Source organism: Pelodiscus sinensis, chromosome 15 (assembly GCF_049634645.1).
Source record: "Pelodiscus sinensis isolate JC-2024 chromosome 15, ASM4963464v1, whole genome shotgun sequence".
Taxonomy (NCBI): Eukaryota; Metazoa; Chordata; order Testudines; family Trionychidae; genus Pelodiscus; species Pelodiscus sinensis.
The window spans coordinates 15,782,940-15,807,689 of NC_134725.1; the positions used below are offsets into that span (position 1 = coordinate 15,782,940).

At 47.0% G+C, this 24,750-nt stretch overlaps 1 protein-coding gene across 9 annotated transcripts in view; it reads right to left on the reverse strand.

Annotated features, from left to right (window-relative positions):
• DGCR2 (DiGeorge syndrome critical region gene 2) overlaps positions 1 to 24,750 on the reverse strand; it is a 107,393-nt gene that overhangs the window by 15,038 nt on the left and 67,605 nt on the right. For 3 of the 9 annotated variants that reach the window (XM_075898232.1, XM_075898226.1, XM_075898224.1), the window contains 6 exons: positions 22,667 to 22,884; positions 21,535 to 21,611; positions 14,789 to 14,965; positions 13,372 to 13,575; positions 2,036 to 2,269; positions 1 to 1,692 (listed from right to left, as the gene is read on the reverse strand). The exon at positions 1 to 1,692 is cut by the window's left edge and continues 6,789 nt beyond it. In XM_075898232.1, the coding sequence (XP_075754347.1) occupies positions 1,211 to 1,692; positions 2,036 to 2,269; positions 13,372 to 13,575; positions 14,789 to 14,965; positions 21,535 to 21,611; positions 22,667 to 22,884 (1,392 nt within the window). In that variant the 3' untranslated portion in view covers positions 1 to 1,210. The remainder of the gene's footprint in view (positions 1,693 to 2,035; positions 2,270 to 13,371; positions 13,576 to 14,788; positions 14,966 to 21,534; positions 21,612 to 22,666; positions 22,885 to 24,750) is intronic. The other 6 variants (XM_075898233.1, XM_075898230.1, XM_075898231.1 and 3 more) reach the window with 4 other exon arrangements.

The window sequence follows — 24,750 nt, forward strand, 5'->3', positions numbered from 1 at the left end:
GGGGGGGGAAGGGAGACTGTCAGAAAAGGGCAAAGTGGAGTGGGAGTGGGAGGGAGCTCCTCCACTCACCCTGAACTGCCGGGGGGGGGGGGGGGGGGGAGTTCTGAGGAGGGGATTCCTGGGGTGTTTGAGAGGGAAAGTGGGTGGTGGGTTCTCCTCCTAAGAGATAAGGCACCCCTTGTAACATTTTGTTGTCTGTCTCTTTCTGCAGGTGGTGAGGGCCATCAATTCTGAGCTGCTCAACAGGCTCGTCTGTCTAGCAGATCTGGACAGCATCGTGGCCGGCTTTGCTGCCCTTGGCTTCCCGAATTGTGCAGGAGCGCTCAATGGGACACACATTCCAATCCGTGCACCGCCCCATCGAGCAGCCCAATTCATTAACAGAAAGAGCTATTTTTCAATGGTCCTCCAGGCACTGGTCGACCATCGTGGCCAGTTTATTGACATTTGTGTTGGGTGGTCAGGGCGGGCACATGATGCCCGCATCTTCAGGAACTAGTACCTCTACCAGAGGCTTCAGGCAGGAACATTTTTCCCGCATCACGACTTTGCGGTTGGGGATGTGCACATGCCAATGTGCATAGTGGCTGATGCCGCCTACCCCCTGATGCCGTGGCTGATGAAGCCCTACGCCGGCCACCTGGATGTGAGCAAGGAGCAGTTTAATGCTCATCTTAACCGGGCTCGCAGCCAGGTGGAATGTGCGTTCGGACGTTTAAAAGGGAGATTCCGGTGCTTGCTCACACGGCTAGACATGGGGGAACGCAACATCCCTGAGGTGGTGGCCGCGTGTTGCGTTCTCCATAACCTGGTGGAGAGGAAAGGGGAGGCCTTCCTACCAGGGTGGGGTACAGGTGCTTATGGTCAGGAGAGGCACTTTGTGCAGCCCCAGACAGCTGCCATCCGCCAGGCTCACCAGTCTGCTGTTTGCATCCAGGAGGCCCTATGGGAGCGATTCTCTATTGGAGGCCACTGACTCTCCTGAGGGGCTCCTGTCTGGGAGCTTGGCCCTGGCCCAATACAAGCTTCCCTCCTCAACCCATATCCTGACCCTGTTTGTAGAGATAATAAACACCAGGGTTTGTCTCAAAGAATAAGTTCTGCTTTATTGTTATACATTATTTCAGTGACTGATTTTTATAACTGTTGCAAACATGAAAAAGCTTTTGTTGATTTTTGATGCTCGCAGTCTCCTGCTTGTGCCTCGTGTTCAGGATCCACCATGGCCACGGGATCGGGTGGGGCGACTGTCCGTTGGCTGGACAACAGAGGGTAGGTGCACTTGGGACTGGAAGACCTGGGGGAGAGGAGGGCCAGGGGGAGAGAGGGGCTCAGGGACTGGGGGAGAGGTAGGTACAAGGGGGGAAAAGGATGGTGCTGTGGAAGGGGGGTTTGGTGGCGTGGGGTCATGGGGTGCTGGAGGAGCAGGACCAGGCACAGGAGAAGGCAAGCCACACACCTCCCTGAGAGTGGCACACAGGGACATGCGCTGCTGGACAAGCTCCTCCATCAGCCGATCATGCCACCGAGCCTCTGCATCCGCCCTCTCTCGCAGGATGGTGTTGAGCTCCTGCACGGCCACCACATACTGCCTCAGGATGTCTGCATAGACACGCCTGTGTCTGCCGCTCCCACGTCCCTGAGATGGAGGTGGGGCTGGGGTGCTGCAGCCCTCTTGCACAGCTGGTCCAGCTGTGGAGGAAAAGAGGAAGACACAATCAGTCATAAAAAACTGGACTATGTAGCACTTAAAATACTAACAAGATGGTTTATTAGGGGATGAGCTTTCGTGGGCCAGACCCACTTCCTCAGAGCAGACTAACACGGCTACATTTCTATCACAATCAGTCATGTGTGCAACAGCTGTCCAAAAGGGCATGCCCTCTCCTTCAGACAGAGGAATCAGACATTCTGAAGGTAACACCATGTGTCACCTGGGCATCAGCCTGAGCATAACAGGTTTCCCTTGTGCATCACCCACTATGCACCCATCTCCCCCCCACCGCCGTGTGTTACACAACCTCACTGCACTCACCTGCTGCTTCGTCTCTGGCATCAGATGACACCTGGGAGGCCTCCGGGGTCTTTGTGACTGGCTCCAGAGTGAGGGTCACCGTCTCTTCACTGTCCTCCTCCTCCAGCACCATCTCCCCATCTCTAGACTGCTCTGGGTCCTGCTCTGGCGCGTCCACCACAGGGTTCCCCAAGCCTGACTGGACGAGACGCAGTGGTGTGCGTGCTTCACCACCACCCAGGATATGGTCCAGATCTGAATAACAGGGGCAGGAGTGAGGGGCTGCCCCAGAACGGGAGCTCTCTTCCCTGGCCTTCACATAGCCTTGGCGCAGCTCCTTCACTTTAAAGCGCACCTGGTCCTGGGTGCGGGGGTAGTGCCCTCTCTGGGCCAGAGTCTCTGCCATGCGGCCAAAAATGTCCGCATTTCTCTGCCTGGTTTGTAGGGCTTGTAAGGCCTCCTCTTCTGACCAGAGCTCGAGAAGGGTCTTGAGCTCTGGCCCAGACCATGCCAGTGCCCGGCATTTGGAGCCCCTAGTTGGGTCCCCAGAAGGCTCTCTAGTAGGGCCAGGAGGGTCTTGGGGCTGGGACATGGCAGCACTTGAACAGCCGTGTGCTCTGGCTGTTTTGCTGCCACAAGTGGCTGTGAGGGTGACTGTCCCTTTAAAAAATGGCTGCAGACAGGAACCACAGACATGCAAGCCATGCCCCAGATTGTCCACCAGAGCTTCTTCCTGGAGGCCATTATTTTCGAAAAAAAGGCCTCCCTGCGTCCACACACTTATTTTCGACGGATCTCCGTCGAAAAAGGCGTTCTTCCTCGTAAAATAAGGAGTACCGCCGTCGAAAGAAAAGCCGCGTTCTTTCGATTTTATTTCGAAAGAACGCGGCTGTAGGCTAGACGCAGGTGAAGTTTTTTCGAAAAAAAGCTACTTTTTTCGAAAAAACCCTGCAGTCTAGACACAGCCATAGGGAGTAGCTGCTGGGACCTGGTGCAAGCTGGGACTGAGCCAGCCTGACAGCCTGCGTGCAGGCTACCCAGTCATCTAATAACGCAGAGCTACAGCGGGAGTTACTGCCAGGACCTAGAAAAAGCTGGGACTTAGCCAGTCAGCCAGCCCATTAAATTTACTTGCAAACTGCAGAGAGCGGGGGAGTGTTGCGTGTTCGCAATAGCATTAACCAATAAGCACTTGCTTACTGGTTAATCATTTAATCTACAGTTACATCCCTATTTAAAAGTTGTTTTTAAAGTTACACATTAATAAGTCAACCCCTCAAACTCTCCATGCTGAATGTGATTGATAAAACAGGAAGAAGCCAGCAACGTTTAATCATGAATAGGAATCCAAATAGATTTGCAGCCGATAAGCACTAAATTGGCTTCTATTAACAAACATTCAATAAATGAGTTAGGGTTTTTTTCTTCTTTTGGGGGGGAAGGAGGAGGAAGAGGGAGAATATCTCCACACACTCCCTATTATAAAGCATTCTGAAACTTGACCACTTCATTTGTACCCTGATATTTAGTTCGGTTATTTGATTAGGCAGAAAAATGCCAATTTTAAAAACAAATTTAAAAATATTTTTGAATAAGCAACACAACTTTCAAATACTGATCAGTGTGCTGCATGTGTTCAATATGATTACTGAAGCTATTATTCTGCATGATTCATAAATACTTCTTGCATTATACTTGCATATAATTAGCCTGTACTTGGAATACAAAGCCACAGTCTTCCAATAACTCCCTTAAGAAAAACAAATTAATACATGCTTAGACAAATATAAGCAAGAAAACCTAGATTAATTTTACAGGATGGTTGAGGAGAAATTGCTCAGAACCAGAGTATTTGTACCCACACTTAGTTTTCTTTAGTCTATAGGGGTATGTCTATACTACAAAGTTAATACGAAATAACAGATGTTAGTTCGAATTAACTTTGATAGGCGCTACACTAGCGCTCCGCTAGTTCGAACTTAATTCGAACTAGCGGAGCGCTTAGTTCAAACTAGGTAAACCTCATTCTACGAGGACTAAGCCTAGTTCGAATTAAGTAGTTCGAATTAAGGGCTGTGTAGCACCTTAATTTGAACTAGTGGGAGGCTAGCCCTTCCCAGCTTTCCCTGGTGGCCACTCTGGCCAACACCAGGGAAACTCTACTGCCCTCCTCTCAGCCCCGGAGCCCTTAAAGGGGCACGGGCTGGCTACGGTGCCCGTGCCAGGTGCAGGCCTGCCAGCACCCAGCCAGCAGACCCTGCACCTGGCACGGCTCGAGCCAGCCACCGTCTGCCACCCAGCCCTCCCCCTCTTCCCGGGACCAGGCTGGCGGCTCCCGGGAGCCTGCCCGGGACCGCAAGGGGCGGGCGCCCGCCTGGTCTAGTGCGGACATCGTGGACCTCGTCCACGACCTCCGCACTAGGCACAGGAAAGTGACCGTCTAGGGCAGGAGAGCTGCCAGCCTGGCCACCCAGGAGCAGGTTTGCATGAAAATCAGGGTGGTCCACTGAGACCCCCAACCCTGAGCCCTGAGCTTAGAATGGCCGTACTAGGTCAGACCAAAGGTCCATCTAGCCCAGTGGCCTGTCTGCCGACAGTGGCCAATACTAGGTACCCTTGAGGGGATGGACCGAAGACAATGACCAAGCCATTTGTCTCATGCCATCCCTCTCCAGCCTTCCACAAACAGAGGCCAGGGACACCACTCCTACCCCCTGGCTAACAGCACTCCATGGACCCAACCTCCATCACTTTATCTCACTTCTCTATAAACTCTGTTCTAGTTCTAGCCTTCACAGCCTCCTGCAGCAAGGAGTTCCACAGGTTGACTCTTCTTTGTGAAGAAGAACTTTCTGTTATTCATTTGAAGCCTGCTACCCATTCCTTTCCTTTGGTGTCCTCTAGTCCTTCTATTATGGGAACTAATGAAGAACTTTTCTGTATGCACCCTCTCCACATCACTCATGCTTTTATAGACCTCCGTCTCCTCTTTTCTAAGCTGAAAAGTCCCAGACTCTTTATCCTCTCTTCATATGGGACCTGTTTCAAACCCCTCACCATTGTAGTTGCCCTCCCCTCTCCCACCCTCTCTTTTCCCCTCTCCCACCTCCTTTTCCCAGTCTCACCCAGTTTTGTTCAATAAAGAGAGTTTATTTTTGACCACACGTCCTTTATTTTGTACATCAGGAAGGGGGGCTAGGGAGGGGTAAGTGGAAGGAGGTGAGGGAGGAATGGGGTATGAGCCCCCAATGGGGAGGACTGGGGTGGCTCTGCGGGCTCCTCAGGTGGATACTCTCCTGCAGCCCCCCGAATGACTCCTCTCCCCAGATGGCAGCCTGCGGCAAGTGCATCCGGGCTGATGTCTGAGTGCTGTGATGTGCCGAGTGTGGGCACTCAAGGCACTCCAAGCCAGGATTGGTTTGCAAGCGGGAAACCCCCTGAGAACTGTCTGTCCAGGGTGGGGGTCGGGACCCTTTAAGCACAGCCCTCGGCTAGCCTGAGACAGCAGCTCCACTCTAAGTCCTCATCTGATGCCCTGCCGGCACTGCTTCCGGCCATCCTTAACCCCAGTTCAGGGTCCACTCTGTGTGGACGTGCTAGTTCAAATTAGCAAAACGCTAATTCGAACTAATTTTTTAGTCTAGATGCACTAGTTCGAATTAACTAATTCGAATTAAGTTAGTTCGAATTAGTGCTGTAGTGTAGACATACCCTAGTATACTAATTCCCATTTATCCACTAGATGACGACATGCTCAAAGTTCTTGACTAGAAGTTATTTTCCTTTATAGAAATCATGTTCAATTACCACCACACATGTTCATTTAGATCAGGGGCTCTCAATCTTTCCAAAATGTTGTAGCCCTTTCAGGAGTCTGTCTTGCGTACACCAAGTTTCAACTCAATTATCTGCTTACAAAAATCAGATGTAAAAATACAAGTGTCGTAACACCATATTACTGAAAAATTCTTACTTCCTCGTGTATAATATAGATCCAGTGACCATATTTTCTGAACCAAAAATGGGGACACATTAGCCACGCCCACTGACTCCCAAGGCCCCACCCATGTACCACAGGAACCCCCAACCCTGAGGTAGTACTTCCAGGGTCAAGATGGACATGTGACCGGAAGTGAAGTGTGTTGTGTGACCCCTCTAAGAACTTCCACCTTCCTCTACCAATACAGATGGGTTTGGGCCCCAGAGGATCCCCCCATGTAACTATACTGCAATTGAACTAACCCAGGTCCCACACTTAAAGTCCCATGATACTGCAGCATTAGAGGACCAACCTCAATTCAAGATAAGATCCAGGATCCAAGACCTATTTGCAATGTAGATGCGACCCCATTTGACTCAAGGCCTAGGAGTCATACAGAACTAACCCACAATTACATGGGACAACTTCCTTAGTCCTCTTAATGGATGATGCTTACTGATTCCAATTCACTAGTAATTAGAGGGGGCTGGAGCAGCTCCCCACCTTCTGTGGGCAGGGGTCTGTTCCAGCCTCTCAGAAGGCCCACTGCAGTCATCCAGAACAGCTCTTGTCTGTGGGGGCCCCAACTGCCCTGCAGGCAGGGATTCCTCCAGTGTCCAGAGCAGCCTCTCTCCCTGGGGAGTCTAGCCTGCTGTGGACAGGGGCTGCTTCAGAGGGAACTTGGAGCTGGTGGCAGCCCCAGTGCGATCTAACATTAACTGGTTAACTGATTAATGGGAATTTACATCCCTAATGAGATGTACTACAACGATAATTTTGCAGTAACTTAAAAATTGCAAAGCGTCCTCCATTTCCACACACCAGAATGACAATACTGAACTAACCATGACAGTTACAGGATGGAGAAGACCATGTCACTAACCCTCCCCACCACTGCCTGAAAAGTACATTTCCCATGGAGATCAATAGGGCTGGGATATTTTATATGAAAAGCTATTAAGAAATGTATATGTCTATATCAGGAAAATAATACCTAATAATAATTGCCAAATGAGACCAATCCCCAACCTGTTTACAAAGGGCCTGATCCAATTTAACTAAACTAAGATTGGGCCCAAAGCAATCTATTGACATTACCCAAGAAGATCCAGTTAACATTTAGTCACCTTTCAAAAATATAAGGGACCTATCAGTCAAAGCCTCACTGCTGGTAGAGGCAATCTTTGAAGAAACTTGGAGAGACTTTGAATTGACTACTTCTGATAGCAGCGCTTTCTCTCAATGGATGTGGAAGTCTTTAGCACAGGTTTCACTTTGTGCATCAGAATAACGCAGAAACGCATTGTCACAGCTAACTCCATTCAGATCTAGGCAATGTGTAGCTGTAGCGGGCTCCCCGCTCCACCACAGCGCCCCCTGCCGTCTGCTCGGGGAATTAGACCTGCCGGCAGGTGGCGCAGTCTTTCAGGACACTGCCCTCCGGCAATGCCCACTATAGCCTGAGCTTTTCCCCCCTTCCGGGGGCAGTTGTTAGTTGTAGGCCGGCAGGCCTTTCGGAGGCGGTTCCTCCGCCCTGGCCCAATGGGTGGATAGTCCGCCCTATGGCCCTACCGTGCCTTAAAACAGTCCGAGTCTGTGAGTCTGTCTCCGGCCTTACTTCAGGTCGGGGTGAGAGACAATAGTTCAGGGGCCCGGCCTTGCTTCAGGCCCGGGCCATGGGGGAAGAAATTCTGCATATACTTCAGTCCCTTAACTCAGTTAGGGCAGGGCAACAGTCCTAGTCCTGGCCCTTTAAAAAGGTCTGGTCCGGATCCTGGCCAGGTACCAAGACCACCATACGGAGGCCCAGGCCCTCGAGCAGGGCAACAAATGGCAGCAAACCACAGTAAGCTGAGCCGGCCCTAACCCAAGGCAGGGCCGTAGACAAACACCCAGGTTTGTAGACGCTCCTAGTTCAAGAGCTGGGCAGGTAGTGCACCTGCATCAGTGGCAAAGGGGGGAGACTGCCACCCGGTTAGTGGGTGGCAGGGGGGGCGCAGGCCCACCCACTCTCCTGCGCCCCAGCCCAGGGGCCCTGAATGCAGCAGTTCAGCTGCTACGGGCTCAGCAGGGGCTCCAGCCCGCAACTTGCTGGCCTAGGGCAGTTCTCAGCCCATGCTACCCCCTGGGCCGCTTCTTGTCTCCCCCTTCGCTGGTACCTGTACCTTCAGCAGGTCTGAGCAGTGAGTCGAGGTGCTGTTGTCCCAGCAGGGTCCGGCTGGCCCAATCCAGGGATCAAGGGGTTGGAACCCCGCAGCGTCCCGCGGGCTCACCCGGCCCCGGCGTTCCAATACCCATCGGGGTTCCAGCTGGTCCAGCGGCTCGGTCCAGTCCTCGGGGTCCCCGGGAGGTTCCGCTGGCTGGCTTGGCCAGGCCTCAGTAGCCCTGGTAGGGAAGCCTTGGCTGGCTTCCGAGGCGGCCGCTGAGGGCGGCCTAGCCCGGGTCTTAGCCTCCCCAGACAGGAGCTCCAGACAGGCCACCGGCTCCTTCAGAGGCTGGGCCCTGACTGAGCTCCCCGGCAGCCTTCTTATAGTCCTAGCCCTGCCCTTTGACTTCCGGTCAGGTGAGGGGGCGGGGCTAGGCTGGGCCCAAAATGGCTCCCAGAGGGGTTCCTCCGCCTCTGGCTCAGTGGGTGGCCATTCCACCCCACTACAGTAGCCCAACAGAAGAACAAATCACTGAAACAGGGAGTCAAAACATCTCACCTCTTCACAGAGCTCACAAAGGGCTTCTTTATTCCGACACACAAGTCATGACAACCCTCTCTGTCGAGAGGATACATCCTGCCTCTCTGTGGACATGCCAAGTGTTTTCATCACATGGCATCTTAACACACTGTTTAAATCAACTGCTTGGATGAGGAAGACTCAATGAGTCTATCCATCATCCACATCAGAGTGCCACACTGATTTCACCGCTGTGGTAACAGACCCAATCTCTCCATGGGCTCTTGCAGAGCAGCAGGGAGCCTGCAATGGAGGAGAGACCAGAGGTGCCTCTATTTCAGTGGTTCTCAAACTTTTTGGCCCGTGGACCATGTGGCTCAATGTAAACCTTTCTGCAGACCACCAGCTGCTAATAGAAACTCACCGTTAATTACATAAGTTACGCCCAAGCCATTTTCTTGGCACTGCAGCTAGGAAGAACCATTTCAATTAGTAAGCAGTTTAACCATTTTAACTCTTTCATGTTAGTTTAGCAAATTTCATTTTAAATAAAGTAAAAAAATGTATGTCCAAAACAAAAGGTTTCAATTTTTTTTTTTTTTTTTTGTATTTATAGCAGGGATAGGCAACCTTTTTTGGGTCGGGAGCCACTTACCCACAGAAAAATCAGTTGGGGACCCCACAAGTGAAAAGCAAAAAAATTCCTCCCAAAACCCCCAATGCTCAAAGTGGCCCCCAATTGAGACACCTCACTCCTCTGGTGTTCTAGCCCTTCGGGGCGAGGGAAAAAGACTAGAAGGACTGAGGTTCAGGGCTTCCCATTGGTTAGATTTACTTTTCTGGTTGATTTTATGGACCCCCTTAAACCCTGGAGTGGGGACAAAAAGGAGGGGTTCAGTGTGGGGTAGGGCTGCCAATGAGTGGGATAGGGATGGGGTGCAGGATCTGGGTGGGGTGCAGAAGCAGGCTGGGAGTAGGGTGTCTGGCCAGGGGAAGGAAGCAGGAGCAAGGGAGAGTGCCGTGTGTAGCCAAAAGGGTGGGTGCTGGTGCAATGGTGGATACAGAAGCAGGATGTATCTAGCCAAAAGGGAAGGGTCAGGAGCGCACTACAGGTAGGGTGTCTGGCCAGAAAGGAGGGTGCAGAGTTGGCCAGGAGGAAGGGTGCAGGAGCGGACTGGGGGTAGGATGTCTGGCCAGGAGGGGTTTTGGGGTAATAGTTGGACCTCCCTGATTCAACACCCTCGAGATCTGGCTGGTCCCAGATGAGGGATTTTTCCAGACCAGGGGGAGTCATTTCAGGCCCCCTTGCTGTCCTGCCCCCTCCCACTGGCCTTCCTTCCCCTCACCACTCTTGCAGCCCAGCTGAGCGGTGCATTGGTTCCCTGCATCCCCCCAGCCAAGCCAAGCAACGCACCAGTTGCCCACGCCTTTGCCTCACAGCCCATGTGCAGGTTCCCAGCAAATCCATCCCTCCCAGTCCAGCTGAACCTCATGCTGCCTGCAGCTCCCCCTCTCAGCCCTGCTGAACTATGCACCAGTTCCCAGCACCCACCCCCCACTCAGCCCAGATGAACTGCGCACTGACCACATCTCCCTCGCCCCCGTCCAGCTGAACAGTATGCTGGTTCTTCACACACACCCTTCAGCCACTTACTTGCTTTCGCATGCTCTAATGAGCAACGCCTCCCCCTGTTCCTATAGGCTGGATTCCCAGTAGCAGGGAAAGGTGTCAGGAAGTGTCCCACCAGGCTCCTATTCCTCCAGCCAAGGGAGGGGGTGTGCACATACTTCTAGCTGCATTTGGAGCCCCGGGGCTTTCTGGGACATTTCACTACTGCACGGGGACACCAGGACAGGACATTAAAAATCATGACAGTCCTGGAAAATCTGGGACAGATGGCCAGCATACATAGAGAACACTATAAGGTCATTTTCTATATCAAATTTTAGTTTGTACTGACTTGGCTAATGCTTTTTAACTAGCCTGTTTTAAAAGTAGGCAAATATCAAAAAAAATTAACGTACCCTGGGGAAACCTATGTGAACCCCTTGGCTGTGTCTACACTGCACCCCTTTTCCAGAAAAGTCTCATCTGCATCCCTTTTCTGGAAAAGGGGTGGCAGTGTAGACACAGCCCCTGGGTATATGCATCTCTGGCAAAGAACCACTGATCTAGATGTATAAATTTTCAACAAATTCACTCAGTACTGAAACAGTCACTGGTTTATAAATTACACAAAAGTGTTGTAAGGATTCTGAGAAAGTGTCCTTCCATTGCTAGATTACCTATTTCTGTGTCTAAGCTTCTTGCGTTGGTATACAGACATATCTCTTTTTTAAAATCAGGTTTAAATTTACCTCAGCCAGGGGTAAAAGAAACCTAAATTTCTTCCAAGTACTGTCCTATCACAACCTGCCCCTGCTTGGGGAGGGCCTCAGGGCGGGTGTGTGTATGCGCAATACAACTGTACCTGTAAGAAATGTAAGTGAGGGGTGGGGTTTGGGTGGCTCAGGGCAGAGGGCTAGTGTGGGTGGATGGGTACATGCAAGAGTCAGGGCATGGAGCTGGAGATGTGTAGGGGTGCAGATGTCAGGGTTGGAGTGTATGAGGGGCTCAGGGAAGGAGGTTAGGATGTGGGTGGTGCAGGAGGTGGGGCAGGGAGCTAGGACTGTGGGGATGCAGGAGTTAGATTTGAGGTGTATGAAGGGCTTAGGGCACAGATTTGGAGAGATGCAGGAGTCAGGGCAGGGGGCTGGAGACATAGCAGGGAATGCAGGAGTACAGTTGTATTGCATGCCTCCTGCTCTGAGACTCTCCCCAACATGGGGCAGGTTGTGATAGGTCAGGGATGTATGAGGGGCTCAGGACAGGGGGCAAAGGTGGTGGGGTGCAAGAGGCAAGGCAGGGGACTGGGAAAGGGAGATGGGGGGGTTCTGGGACTAACTTATCTGTCTGGAACTGGATTGCTACAGCCAGTTAGATGCGGCTGTACTGGGGCCAAGCCAGGATCACTGCAGCCAATTCCACCTTACCTCCTACCCCTGCCACAGCAGGAGCAGGGCTGAGCTGGGCTGCCATGACCAGATGAAGTTGCTGCCAGCCCCTCCTGTGGTAGATGGGAAGCTAGCCCTCAGGAGATTGGGGCTGGTCCCTGGGCTGCAACAGCTGTACAGGGGCTGATTCTGCCCTCCCCCACCATGGCAGGAGTGAAACCGGGGAGTACAGCCAGCCCCTCTTGTTGCCACATCAGGGCCAGACTGCAGGGTCTGACCCAGGCTGTCCATGGCTGGGCTGCCACAGCCACAGTCACAATCGGACTGCAGCTGGGGCCAGCCCGCTGCAACCGCAGCTAGACAGGAGTCTGTTCTGCCCCGGGCAGAAACGAGTCTGGAATGGGGCTGCTGTTAGCCCCAGGTGCACAGAGGCTATTTCTGCCCCACTTCCAGGAGTGGGGTGAGGCCACCATGGATGTACAGGAACTCTTCTGTTCTCCCCACAGGAGCGGGGACGGACCTTTGTGGTCACACAATAAGCCGTCTGGGAGTGTGTACACCTCCCCTACAGCACGTCCCCAGCCAACCTCTTTAAATTGCCTGCTTTCTCCTATCCTTCCCATTCCCACGAAGTCAATGATGGCAGTATGTACCACCACTCACCAGAATGCTGTCTACATGTTTTGACAGACTGAGCACATGCACACATTGCAGGCAAGTAATCAAATTATTTTCATTGTCATCGTAGGTATCAATATTTTATCATCAGAGACTTTCCACCATAAAGCAAGAATGACACTCATACCACTGACACTCCCTTCTATACAGAAACACCAACCAACATCAGAAAGTCCTTGAAACAAATAAAGACCAACTGCTACAGAATCATGCCCTCTGCTTGCTATGCTCACCAACCTTCCTCTCTGTTGAGGTAAGTGTTTGGCCAGCTGGGTGGGGGCAGGAGCAGGCTGGGGATAGGTGTCTCACAGACTGTCTCCCACCTGCTGCCCCGCACTCCTGCCTATGACACAGGCAGCAGCATAGGATGATGGGGGCTCCTCAGGAGTGCGGCTGGGAGTGCACTGGCTGCTGGTTCCGCCCCAAAGACCATCCAATAATCGTGTAATCGGTAAGATCTGATGTGGTTAAACAATTATTAAACAACATCTAACATCCCTACTTCACACAAGAGTCCTGCACAGCCACCCCCTACTCTAGGGTCTGTGCCTGCCACCCATCTCCAGAGGCCCCCCTCTTCCCACTTCAGGTCCCTGCTTCCAATCCTCCCAGCCACCTTGCATTTCCTTCAGGATCCTAGAGATTCTACCCACCAGTCATCAAGTCCACCTCCTTTCCTATCCCTGCTTTCCTCTCATGTCCCCACCACTTCCTTACTTCCGCCTCCCTATTCCAATCAACAAGACAAGCTGCTGCGTCTGACCTACACATGTATGTTGCACAGGGCCACAGGAGACATTTCTCTATCTGCGGCACCAAGCAAAGTAGGAACCTGCTTTTCTTGTAAGTCAGGCTTTTGCTGTGTTTCAAATCTACACCCAAGTAAGGAGGCTTGTGCCCACCGATATCTTGAACCTTCCATGGAATGTAGCAATTGATGGGAAATAGAATTCCAAAGCCACTTTATTACACACGGATGCCATCAAATTGAGCATCAGATCCCAAATCACTAGCCAAAAATATGCAGTTTCAACACTCACCTGGGTCTAAACATGTAAACTTGCAGCACTCCTTTGGGTCTTTGCGATATTGCTGACAACCTTGGGGCCGTTCACACAGAGCTGCCACACACATCTCTGGTTCCCCATTGTGACAGGTACAGCTTAAGCAGGGGTCATCCCCTTTTGGAGTGAAATAGTAGCCTTCATCAACAATGTTGTCTTTGATATCAACACAGGTCTGGCCTGGAACAGAAATGTTTACTGACATTCACCAAAATAAATCTTATGTGTAGCTCTTCCTGCCACAGTAACAGAGTCCAACTCAACCTGTTATGTAAAATTGCATAACAATTAAGCAAGTTGGAGATGAAAAGTACAAACTGAATTGCTAACTACCTGTGGAAAAAGAATCCTCAAGGGTTGTGCTAACGCCATGAGCTGGCACAACAGCAAGCTGAAAAATTCCAGACATTCAACTTTTTTGTGTGGGAGGTGAGGGTGTTAATAATTGAAGTCACCAAAGTGTGTTTTATTTGGTCAATGTTAATAGGAGGTAGCTGCCAATCTTAGGGTCACTGAAAAACAGCAGGCAAGCAGACTTCTAATTCTGCCATCTCCTAGGATTCATAAATGCCACTGTTGGGCCTTCCTTGCACTGATCCTGAAAGATATCTCAGTCAGACCAAACCAGAGAGGAAACCAGCTGTATTATCACCTCCACCAACTCTGATCACCTAGGATATAAATCTTCCCCAACATGCACCTCTTCTTTCCTAGCTTTCTCTTCCTGAGTCTACCTATTAACAGTCTGCTTAGCTGATAAGACAGCTTCAGCCTTTACAACACTGTGCTGAGAGCTAGCGAGCCGAAACGTAAACTAGAAGCAATGCCTTAAAACAATAAAATGTTAGAAGTTTGGCAGGTCTCAGGAATAGCAGCGAAGGCCACATTCAGTGTCTGCAATTTCTCAGACCTACAGTGTAAGCAGCAGAAGATACCAGAGACAAAAGTTATTTTTTTCCTGCCTAAGTGAGCTAGTCTTACTTTGTTGAAAAGGAAATAGGATCAGACTTCAACAACAGCTCAAAATCATCTAACTTTTCCTCTCAAAAAGGGCCACTAATACCCCATTCATCTTCAATACCATGTGAAAAGATTTTGAAACAGAGGTCTTCCTCTAAAAAGACAGCTTAAGAGAGGGTATAAAGGATAGTGTTAGAATGAAAATCATACTTAATTCTTTACATTCAAATGCTTTAATAGTTTCTTCTTCAATCATTACCCAATCGTGTTAATCCCCCACTTTAATAAGCAATTTAGGGAACTGTTTGACATTCACTGATATAGAACAAGAGGCATGAAGGACCATTCACAGATCTCTACTAAGAACTCTGCATGTTTATAAGTCATCTGCACAAACAGTTTATTAAATGATTTGCATTGTATTACAACTTACTCCTTTTGCAGAGGAACGAAGACTTCTCATAGCAGTTTTCAGCATACCAACTGTGTAAACCATGGTGCCGTAAGGTAGGTAAGTGGAAACACTGAAGCTGAGCACAAAGAACGTTTTCATTTTCAGACATGGCCGTACCAAAGATAGGGTCAGGGGGCAAGAATACTTCTGAGGAACCTAAGGTGAGAATTTATTATTGTGTGAGCAGCCTGCAGGTCTATGAAGTTCTAGAAAAGCTCTTCAGTGTGTCATTTATTCCATGCACAAACAATTCTTAGTACAAGGCTATGGTCCTCTAATTTTATCAATGTTCCTTGAGGTGGAAAAAGCACTGAAGGAAAACAGGAGGGACAAATTGCTGCCTCCCAAGATAAAGGTATTTGTGAAGAGGAAAGGCTGCTTTAAAACCATTCTGTTTAAGGTGCCAAAATGTCATTTTAAATTCCCTTGTAATCATATTCTGAACATGGTCAGATCCTGATCCCACTGCAGGTGCTATGCTCCAGTCCACCCTGCAATGCTAGCTTGGTTATCTGAGGAACCTATCCTAGAGGAATCCCAAGTGAGAGATTTGACAGCTCTTAAGCCACCTTTTCCAATGCCCAGAACAATGTAGCTAGGACAGGGGTTTGGAACCTAAGGCCCAGAGGCCAAATATGGCCCCCAGCTTGCCTGGATATGGCCCCAAAGGCTCAGGGCTACCCTTCCAGCTGGCTTCTATGCTCTTCCTCTTACCCAGAACCTGAGCCTGCTTCATTCCACACTCTAAACCAGGGCTACTTAACATGTGGCTCACAACCTGTTTGTTTGCGGCCCATGGTGCGGTTTGGATTTATATGGGGCTCAACAAGTAGCCCACGAGTAGGAGCCACGATAAAAAAGTAGTCAATAGAATGGTCTTCTATTGATATGCGTTTTAGTACAGGCAGTCCCCGGGTTAAGTACAAGATAGGGACTGTAGGTTTGTTCTTAAGTTGAATCTGTATGTAAGTCGGAACTGGCGTCCAGATTCAGCCGCTGCTGAAACTGACCGCCAGTTCTAACTTACATACAGAATCAACTTAAGAACCCCAAGCGTCCCCAAGTCAGCTGCTGCTGAAACTGATCAGCAGCTGATTCCAGGAAGCCTGGGGCAGAGCAACTCTGCCTCGGGCTTCCTGTAGTCAGCGCTGGTCAGTTTCAGCAGCGGCTGACTTGGGGACGCCTGGGGCAGAGCAGCTGGGGTGCTGCTGGGTTGCTCCAGTAGCGCCGCTCCTTGGCTCTACTGGACCAACCCAGCACCACCCCATCTGCTCTGCCCCAGGCGTCCTGATTCAGCAGTGGCTGAATCAGGACCAGAGCAGCTGGGGTGGTGCTGGGTTGGACCAGTAGCGCCCAGAGCGGCGCTGCGGGACCAACCAGCACCACCCCAGCTGCTCTGCCACAGGCGTCCGGAGAAAAGCCTAGTCTGCTGGGGGGGGGGGGGGGGGGCGTACTAGCTGCGCCCCCCCACCCACCCCAGCAGACCAGGAAGACACGGGCGGCGGACCGAGACGCACCGCGGTCCCGCCGCCTGGGTCCTCCGCGGCTTTGCTCCCAGTCTCCCTGGTCTGCTGGGGTGGCGGAGGGCGGGTGGGGGGGGGGGGCGCAGCTAGTACGCCTTGGGGAAGCCTCTTTGCAAAGCCTCGGGGAAGCCGGCAGCGGAGCAGCCCAGGCACGCCTGGGCTGCCTTGCTGCCCGAGCCCCCCCACAGCTTTGCAAAGCCCTCCGTGGCTTTGCTCTGCATCTTCCTGGTCTGCAGACCAGGGAGACGCAGAGAAAGCCCCAGAGTACACGGGCGGCAGGACCGCGAAGTCCCACAGTCTGTATACTCTGGGGCAGCTCCGTTCGTAACTGCAGATCCGACATAAGTCGGATCTGCGCAAGTCGGAGACTGCCTGTAGTTAAATTCCTGGATTGTCACTGTTCATTAAAAGTGCTGTCATATGGGTGGAAATGGGGTAAATATTGCATTTTATTAATATCAGCAGAACTGACTTAAATGGGGCCTGAGTGTTGTTTAGTGTTGCCTTGATTTTTGTATTCATGCCCATTAGCTTCTTTCATACTATTTGCACATATACAGGCAGTCCCCGGGTTACGTACAAGATAGGGACTGTAGGTTTGTTCTTAAGTTGAATTTGTATGCAAGTCGGAACTGGTACATATTGTAGGGGAAACTCTAGCCAAACATTTCTCCAGAGCTCAGTTTTATTCTCCCACACCTCACTTGCCTCAGTCCTTTATTCTCAAGCTGAGGTGTCTGCTGAGAAAAGCCGCTCCGCGTCTCCCTGGTCTGCTGGGGGGGGGAGGAGGGGGTGCGCTAGCTTCGCGTCTCCCTGGTCTGCTGGCGGGGAGGGGGGGGTGCGCTAGCTTCGCGTCTCCCTGGTCTGCTGGGGGGAAGCAGCTAGTGCGGGGTTGCCTCACCCCATTTGTAAGTAGGGATCCGATGTAAGTCGGATTCATGTAACCCGGGGACTGCCTGTACTTGCATGTATATGCAACCACACTTAAGTTGCAGCCCAAGGCATGTGCTGCAAGTATTATTGTGGCCCCTGGGGCTTCCAAAGTTGATTAGCTCTCCTCTAAACCCCTCATTTTTGGCTCCATCCCAGAGCCTACAGGGGCCCACAAAATCTATTAGCTTGGGCCTTCCTAGGTGTGGCCCCCAACTTATTTTTCTGTGGGTAAGTGGCCCTCGACCCAAAAAAGGTTCCCATCCCTAAACTAAGGAAATGGCACTATTGTGGTTTCTTGGATATATTTAAGTTGCTCCTTCTGCGCTGTAATGCCCCCCCTGGAGTCATTAACCAGCATCTTTATTTCTCCCACCCTCAACTCAGCAAGGCCTGATACTCTAACCCCATGTTTTTATGCTAATGTTTACACAAGGTAATCTCCTATCCCTCATACTCCGATCATCTGAAGAAGTGGGCTGTGCCCACAAAAGCTCATGATACCATCTACATGTTTTGTTAGTCTATAAAGTGCTACCAGACCATTTGTTGTTTTTTTCTGTAACAGTCTAACTCGGCTCCCCCCTGAAGCTACTATTCCTGTGTGTGTGTACATTTTGTGAACTAGTGGACTGAGGACAAGGCATAGAGTCAGCACTTCTGGACACACACTCTCAGTGTCCCTGATTGCAAGAAACATCATAAACATAATTAAGAGCTTTTGCCTCAGCTATCCTACCTGTAAAATGGGGAGTCCACTTTCCCATCTATACTAATCCCTTTTGAAAACAATGACAAAAATGCTGTGAGAGCAAGCAGTTTATTATTAAATTAATAGTAGTGGGCTGTGCCCCGTGCTTCCTATGCTCTCCAACTCTCCCCACAACTGCTTTTGTGGCCAGAGAGCATGACGACATTATTCTTTCACCCAGCAGGAAAACTTTTTTAGAGAGAGATAAATCCCCTTTGTCTGTTACATTCACATAAAACAGATTTACTACCAGCAACACAAAACCACCAGTCTGTTCTCTGTAGAGATTCAGTGCCATTGAAATATAACACACATTATTTCATGTGATAACATGACTACATGACATTATCTAAATAATGTAAAGTGTTCCATATTGGCAGCTTCCCTAAATTTACAAATTTTAATGCCAAGAAGAAGTGATACATGTAGTATAAGTGAGATTATTACAAAACACGCATTTGGTATCTAGAGTTGACAATTTCAAACACAGGTGCTTGAAATTAAGGTGTCTAACTTCATTTTTAGACAGCCAAGTAAAAGTGGCCACTTATCCAAAATTGAGGGGCACTTGGATTTTCCACTGTCTTCAAGGCAGCTGTGGGGAAAAACAAAATCAAGCCAGTGCATATGAATTTAGGAGTCCAACATTGGGTTCTCGGGCTTGAAATGTTGCTCTTAATACTCTGATTCCTGGACATCATATGGTTAACATGCTAAACTGGTCCTCTGAAACAGTGTGCTTAAGTACTGTTTGACTTTTATGAAAAAAAGAACCTATCCTCTCCACTGACTTCGTGAGAAGAGTCCATTCAACAGACTATACAGAATTCTCATGGAGCAAAATTTTCAATAGTAGCTAAGTGATCACTTTTGAAAATGGGACTGAGTTACTTCTGCAATTTTTCATGATCGTCTACTTTTAATAGACTCTCAAAGGTTCTATGAAATCAAGAAAACATGAATTTATGTCATCTTCTGACAAATAAGTAGTCATAATTCTAACACTGACTGTTAAATGGTACACATTAAGAAAAATAAAGTTATAACTGCTCTAAACAGTTTCACCAGCAGATGGAAGTGCAGTCAACTTCCCAGAAAAGAGCAATGACATTTCCCTTCAAGAGAAAGAGAGCCATATTTTTCCTGTTTTATAGGCTGATAATTTATGGTATTTTTGAAATTTCCCCCCACCCTCAAAAGAAACCCTGAAATACTGCTCTGTCCTAAAGCAAATGTGAAAGCAGCACCTCTTTGCTCAGCAAAGAAATGCTCTATGAACATTCAGAGTCAGATATGCTCACTTTAGGAGTAAAAATAAGTGTAAATACTTTGATTCCTGTTGGCAGCATAAAGCCAATGCTACTATGGAACAGCTGAGCAGGATGCTACGTAGGCAGGCCGTGCATCAGGTTTAAAGCTGGACTGTCCTGTTTTTGTATGGTCTGTCCCCTGCCTAGTTCTATCCTAGGCTATGTCTAGATTACATTCCTCTTTCATTTGCATAATTGCTTCCAAGCCCTTTTTTGAAACAGGATTTTTTGAAAGTGAAAGCACAGTGTAGATGGGGATCTTTTGGGGGGGAAAAAAACCTTTCGAAAGAACCTGTACTCCTCATTTTTTCAGGAGTACATGTTCTTTCGAAAAAGGGGTTGGTTTTTTTGTTTGTTTTTAAAAAAAAAAAACCCCCATCTAGACTGTGCTTTCACTTTAGGAAAACCCTTTAAGGAAGAGCACTCAAACACAAATATGCAAATGAAGCACAGGATATTTAAATCCGCGCTTCATCTGCACTTTCGATTTGCCCATTTACATTCCTCTTTTGAAAGAGGAAAGTAGTTTAGAAATGCCCCTAGAACGAGATGTGATTTTGTTGGTATCATTCACAGAGGATGCTATTTTACCACATTACCTGCAAAGGTATGACCTTGAATGCATGGTGTGTGAGAGATTCTACCAGAGGAGGTAAAGTGCCACATTCTGTAAAACAGAATCCTCAGCTCAGCATGACCGTGCCTGCTTTGTGCAGTCATACTGTCAGGGACTACTGAGGGATGTTCTATATACTGGGCATGTGTCAATGGCTACCCCATTGCTGCTACTACTTGCACATGAACTGAACTGAATCAAGTTCTGTTACGTCAAATTCTGCTCTAAGTTATGACTATGAACAATCGAGTTGCACAGGTGTGTGCGAAGAACTTATCCTGCACATCTTCTATTGCCAAAAGTGATGCCTGAGAAGGAAATCATGGAGATTAACATTAGATTTTAGGTGAATTTGCAGCATATCAAAGTATTGGTCCAGCAGAAATTATTGTGCTTAATTCATCAAAACAAGTATACTCACTGACTTTCAAGGAGGCTAATCACACTGAAATGTTCTGTTGTAATGGGGCAATGGACATATTTGATCCAAACATTATAGCAACAAACATTCCAGATGGATTAAAATGAAACAAGGCTACAGTCACTTCTCAGAGTACAGCTACATTTGAAAAAGTGAACTTGCACTGGCAAAGCATTTGGTTCAGCAGGATAAACAAAGGGAGACAAACTATTTAGAATCTAGGCAACAGTGTATATCAGCTATTCAGAAGAGTTGACTTTTACACCTTTTAAAAAAAATTAAGAGCTAATGGGACAGTTGCACTAAGTTTTGAAGAATTATTTCAATAAACTCTGTATCAGAGGAACCAAATGATAGCTGTGTCGAAAAATTCTGGCCCTGTTGCAAACTAGATCTACTTTAAAATATCAGGGTGAAACAAGCTTGCCCTTTTAATACAGATACTTTCTATTTCAATAACTACATATTAATGCTGTCATTTCCCCACATTCCAGATACATTATCTGTAGATTACTTCTGTTTAGTATCCAGTTGGTAACCTGCAGATTTAAAATTCTGAGACTGCTGCAAATAGTTTCTAATTAACAGCTGAGCAATAAAACAGGTAGGAGATACATTCTGAGGTATCTGGAGATTTGAGTGGCTCGTCCAAAAATTTGGTCAGATTACAAAATGAGAATGCATTTAAGCGTTCTTCGTTTTTCTGAACTGAAGCCACAAACATACTTCATAACAGATAAACCTATTTATTCTACAAAGTGCTTCCGCACAGACTGGTTTTTTTTAAATGGAAATTCTGAAAAACTACTAGTATACGGAACCACAAAATTCTGCCAGATTTAGTTGCCAGGGAATGACAAAGTAAGAATGGTTTCACCTTCCAAAATTAGAAGTTTCTATAAATAATGCATTTTTCTCAAAGGAAACCCTCATATAGGAAGAATGGAAGATTTCTGCCCTAACATTATAGTTTGCAGTCATTTAGTACTAGGAAATTTCTAACATCTAACACAGCACTCCATAGGATGTTGTGAATTACAGCAAGTTTTCTCCCCACATCCCACTTGAAAGAAACCATGTAGCTATAGATTACATTCATGCCTAAGTTTATATTTAATTAGTTTTATTTTTAAGCAAGTTGCATGGAAGTTAGCATCTAATTTCAGAAACTTACCTTTATATGCTACCTCCCAGTGGCCTTCTAATGAACTATTTCGATTAGTTATAACATACTGATATCCAACCCAGAACCTATAGTTAAAGAAATACATATATTTTAAAAAATTCCAGAAAGCAAGAGAAGGAAAATTACTACTATAAAAATGAGAACAATAAAGAGCCTGCCTCACTATTAAAATTTCCTATTTTTCACTTTTAAACTGACTTTAAAATATTTGTTCTACATTGTTATACTCGAAGTCCGTATTTTTGGAACAGAAGCTTCTTTTTAAAAAGGGATTGTTCCTATTACATAGAAATCACTATTAGTTATTTTGTCAATGAAATATGCTGTGATTTGTTTAAAAAAGCATAAATATAGAGCTTATTTTGTTTCTATGATCACGCTGAGCCATTTTGAAGTCATGTTATATAGAAATACTGCAAATGCAACTTACTGCAATGCATATTCTTAAAATATATATCAAATGCACTTCCTGTCTGATACTGAATTAGAACCAGAAGTAGCAACAGCAACAAAAAATTACTACTACTAGTGACAGGACAGCCAGCAGATAAATAACAGTAATTCTATTTTGGGATGGAGACATCTTCTCAGATTTTCTACCTGAAAGAACATTCTCCTCCTCTCAAACTAAACTAGAGCAAACATCCAGAGCCGTCTCTCAGAACGGGCCTTACATTCCTATCTCGATTTAGCATCTGTGTCACCATTTATAGCCAATAAACCTGGTCAGTTTAAAAGTTTAAAGAAATCATAGAACTCTCCCAATACTCAAGTGAAAAATCTCAGCATAAAGCATGCCATACTAAAATACTTCTTGCTAAAACTTCTTCTATGTTTTCTTTTCATAGATGCAAAGACAGCAAGACTGAAAAGTTATTTGACTGCAAGCTATCATATTAACTTGCAGTTTTGTCACTGATGCTGGCGAAAATATAAAACTAATGGCAATTGGCAGTAATTTAACTGTTAGAATGCTGTAGCAGTTCCTTAATTTAAAATAATGTTATCATTCAATTCTAAGCAAGCCAAACTGATTGGCACAACATTAACAATTACTTATTAATTCATGTAGAAATAATGTTCACTTAATATGGAATAGTTATTTTTAATTCTGACTCACCTACGTTGGTCCTTCCTTCCAAAGGCTTTTTCTTCTAGGTCCCACTCCTGTGCCAAGATGAACCTAAGCTCCTGATCTGTGGTAAAAGTGGCCAGTGATCCATTCACCCTCTGACATGTCTGCACAGCATCCCAGTAATTCTCTCCATTTAAATACACCCTGTAACAACTGGCTGTGCCTTCATAGTGATGCCATCCTGTTGGGCACTTTCCTAGGAAACATAAAGAATAGAAGGGAAAACCATCCCCCACAATTAGGATCCTAATTTGAGACAACATATACCTACTAGTTAAAGAAATCAGTATACACTAGGGATGCAAACAGTTAACTGGTAAGCATCACCATTAACAGGTGATGCTTACTGGTTCCGGTTAACCGATGGGGACTGGAGCAGCTCCATGCCCACCATGGACAGTTGCTCTTCCAGCCCCACAAGGCCTGCCACAGACAAGGGCCTCCAGCCAACCAAAGCATCTCCTGTCCATGGTGAGCCCAGGCGCCTGTCCCCCCTTTTAACTGGTTAACCGGTAAAACATCAAGTTTAACTTAACCAATTAAATAGGATTTTACATCCCTAATATATACTAAAAATCTTCTTACAATCTAATTTGAAACAAACAGCAAGAAGTGCAATAAATAGGGGGAAGAAAGCGATAGCAGGAGAAAGAACGATATGATCATGTAGCTACAACAAAAGTTAAGCACAACTTGATGCTTCCAAAAGGTGTTTCCTTCTTTTATTTAAAAAACCCTTAAACAGTATCCATGTTTACCTACTGTCATTAAACACAACCATTAATAACCAATTACATTTCATATAGATTGCACAGTACAAGTAGGTCTTGAAGTACGATATGAAGAAGATCTGATGGATTAGTTCAGACAGAGCAATTTACAGGTGGAGGGAGGTGCAGAAAAAAGAATGGAAATGTTTGTGAAAGAAATGGGCCAATGGCCGTTCAATGTTGGCACTACTATAATGGATGGACATCCAATGGATTGCCAGAGATAGCACACAGTTAACAAGATAGGTGATCTTAGCTGTTGCATTTGGGATGGACTGGAAGCAAAGCAACATTAATTCTGCAACATTTGCCAGGGCACAAAAATATCATTAATTATTTAACTCTTCCTGGATCATTCATATGGTGTCTATTCACAACTAAAAGGACCCCAAAACTTTTGTTGGAATCTCAGCAATTCTATCATAAAGCGGTGAAATACAATTCATTTACTATACCCAAGGCCGTTGAATGTTTAGCAAATTTTGAAAAATGTGGAATATTCATTTTCACATGCAAGAGCTATAGAAACTTTGACAATTCTCTAACGTCTTTTTGTGATCTTCCAACCCATGTTTTTAGAATTACTTAAAGTCCTAAACTAATAAAAACTTGAGTAATCTGTAAATGTACAAATGCTTTGAAAGAAGTAATAAATACAAGTTGCATACAATACCATATTACTATCCAGGATTTGAAGAGCCATATTTATATTGAGGAGTTCACTGAAACACATACAGGTAGTATAGCATAAATTAATTAATGATCTTATAAATCATGTCTAAATCTTCAAAGCTCATTATCCCTCTGCTGCCTGATTTATTTTTAAGAAGTGCACGATCAACAGCTTCCTTTAAGGAAAGAGGGAAAGTTTCATCCAGTGAGTTAACACAGTCACTGCTTACTTCTTGAATTACAGTTCTCAAGCCGTTTTTATAATATAGAGATACCTAATTAAGAGCAGTAACATTTCAGAGACAAGTGCTACCACATCGATGTGCATGGTGTGAAAATAAATAGAACAATACATGGCATATTATATGACAGTCACCAGAACTAATTCCATATGAGTTTGTTAGAAATCAATTCTTTTAAATAATTTCAAAAATCAACAATTTACTAAAACTAGTTAGGCTCATCAGTGCATAACAAGAGTGTGTGTGTGTGTGTGTGTGTGTGTGTGTGTGTGTGTGTGTGTGTGTGTGTGTGTGTGTGTGTGTGTGTGTGTGTGTGTGTGTGTGTTAAATTGTTTGCATTTCTTTAACCTTATTAAAGTGTAAATTATAATTTTGGCTTTTGTTA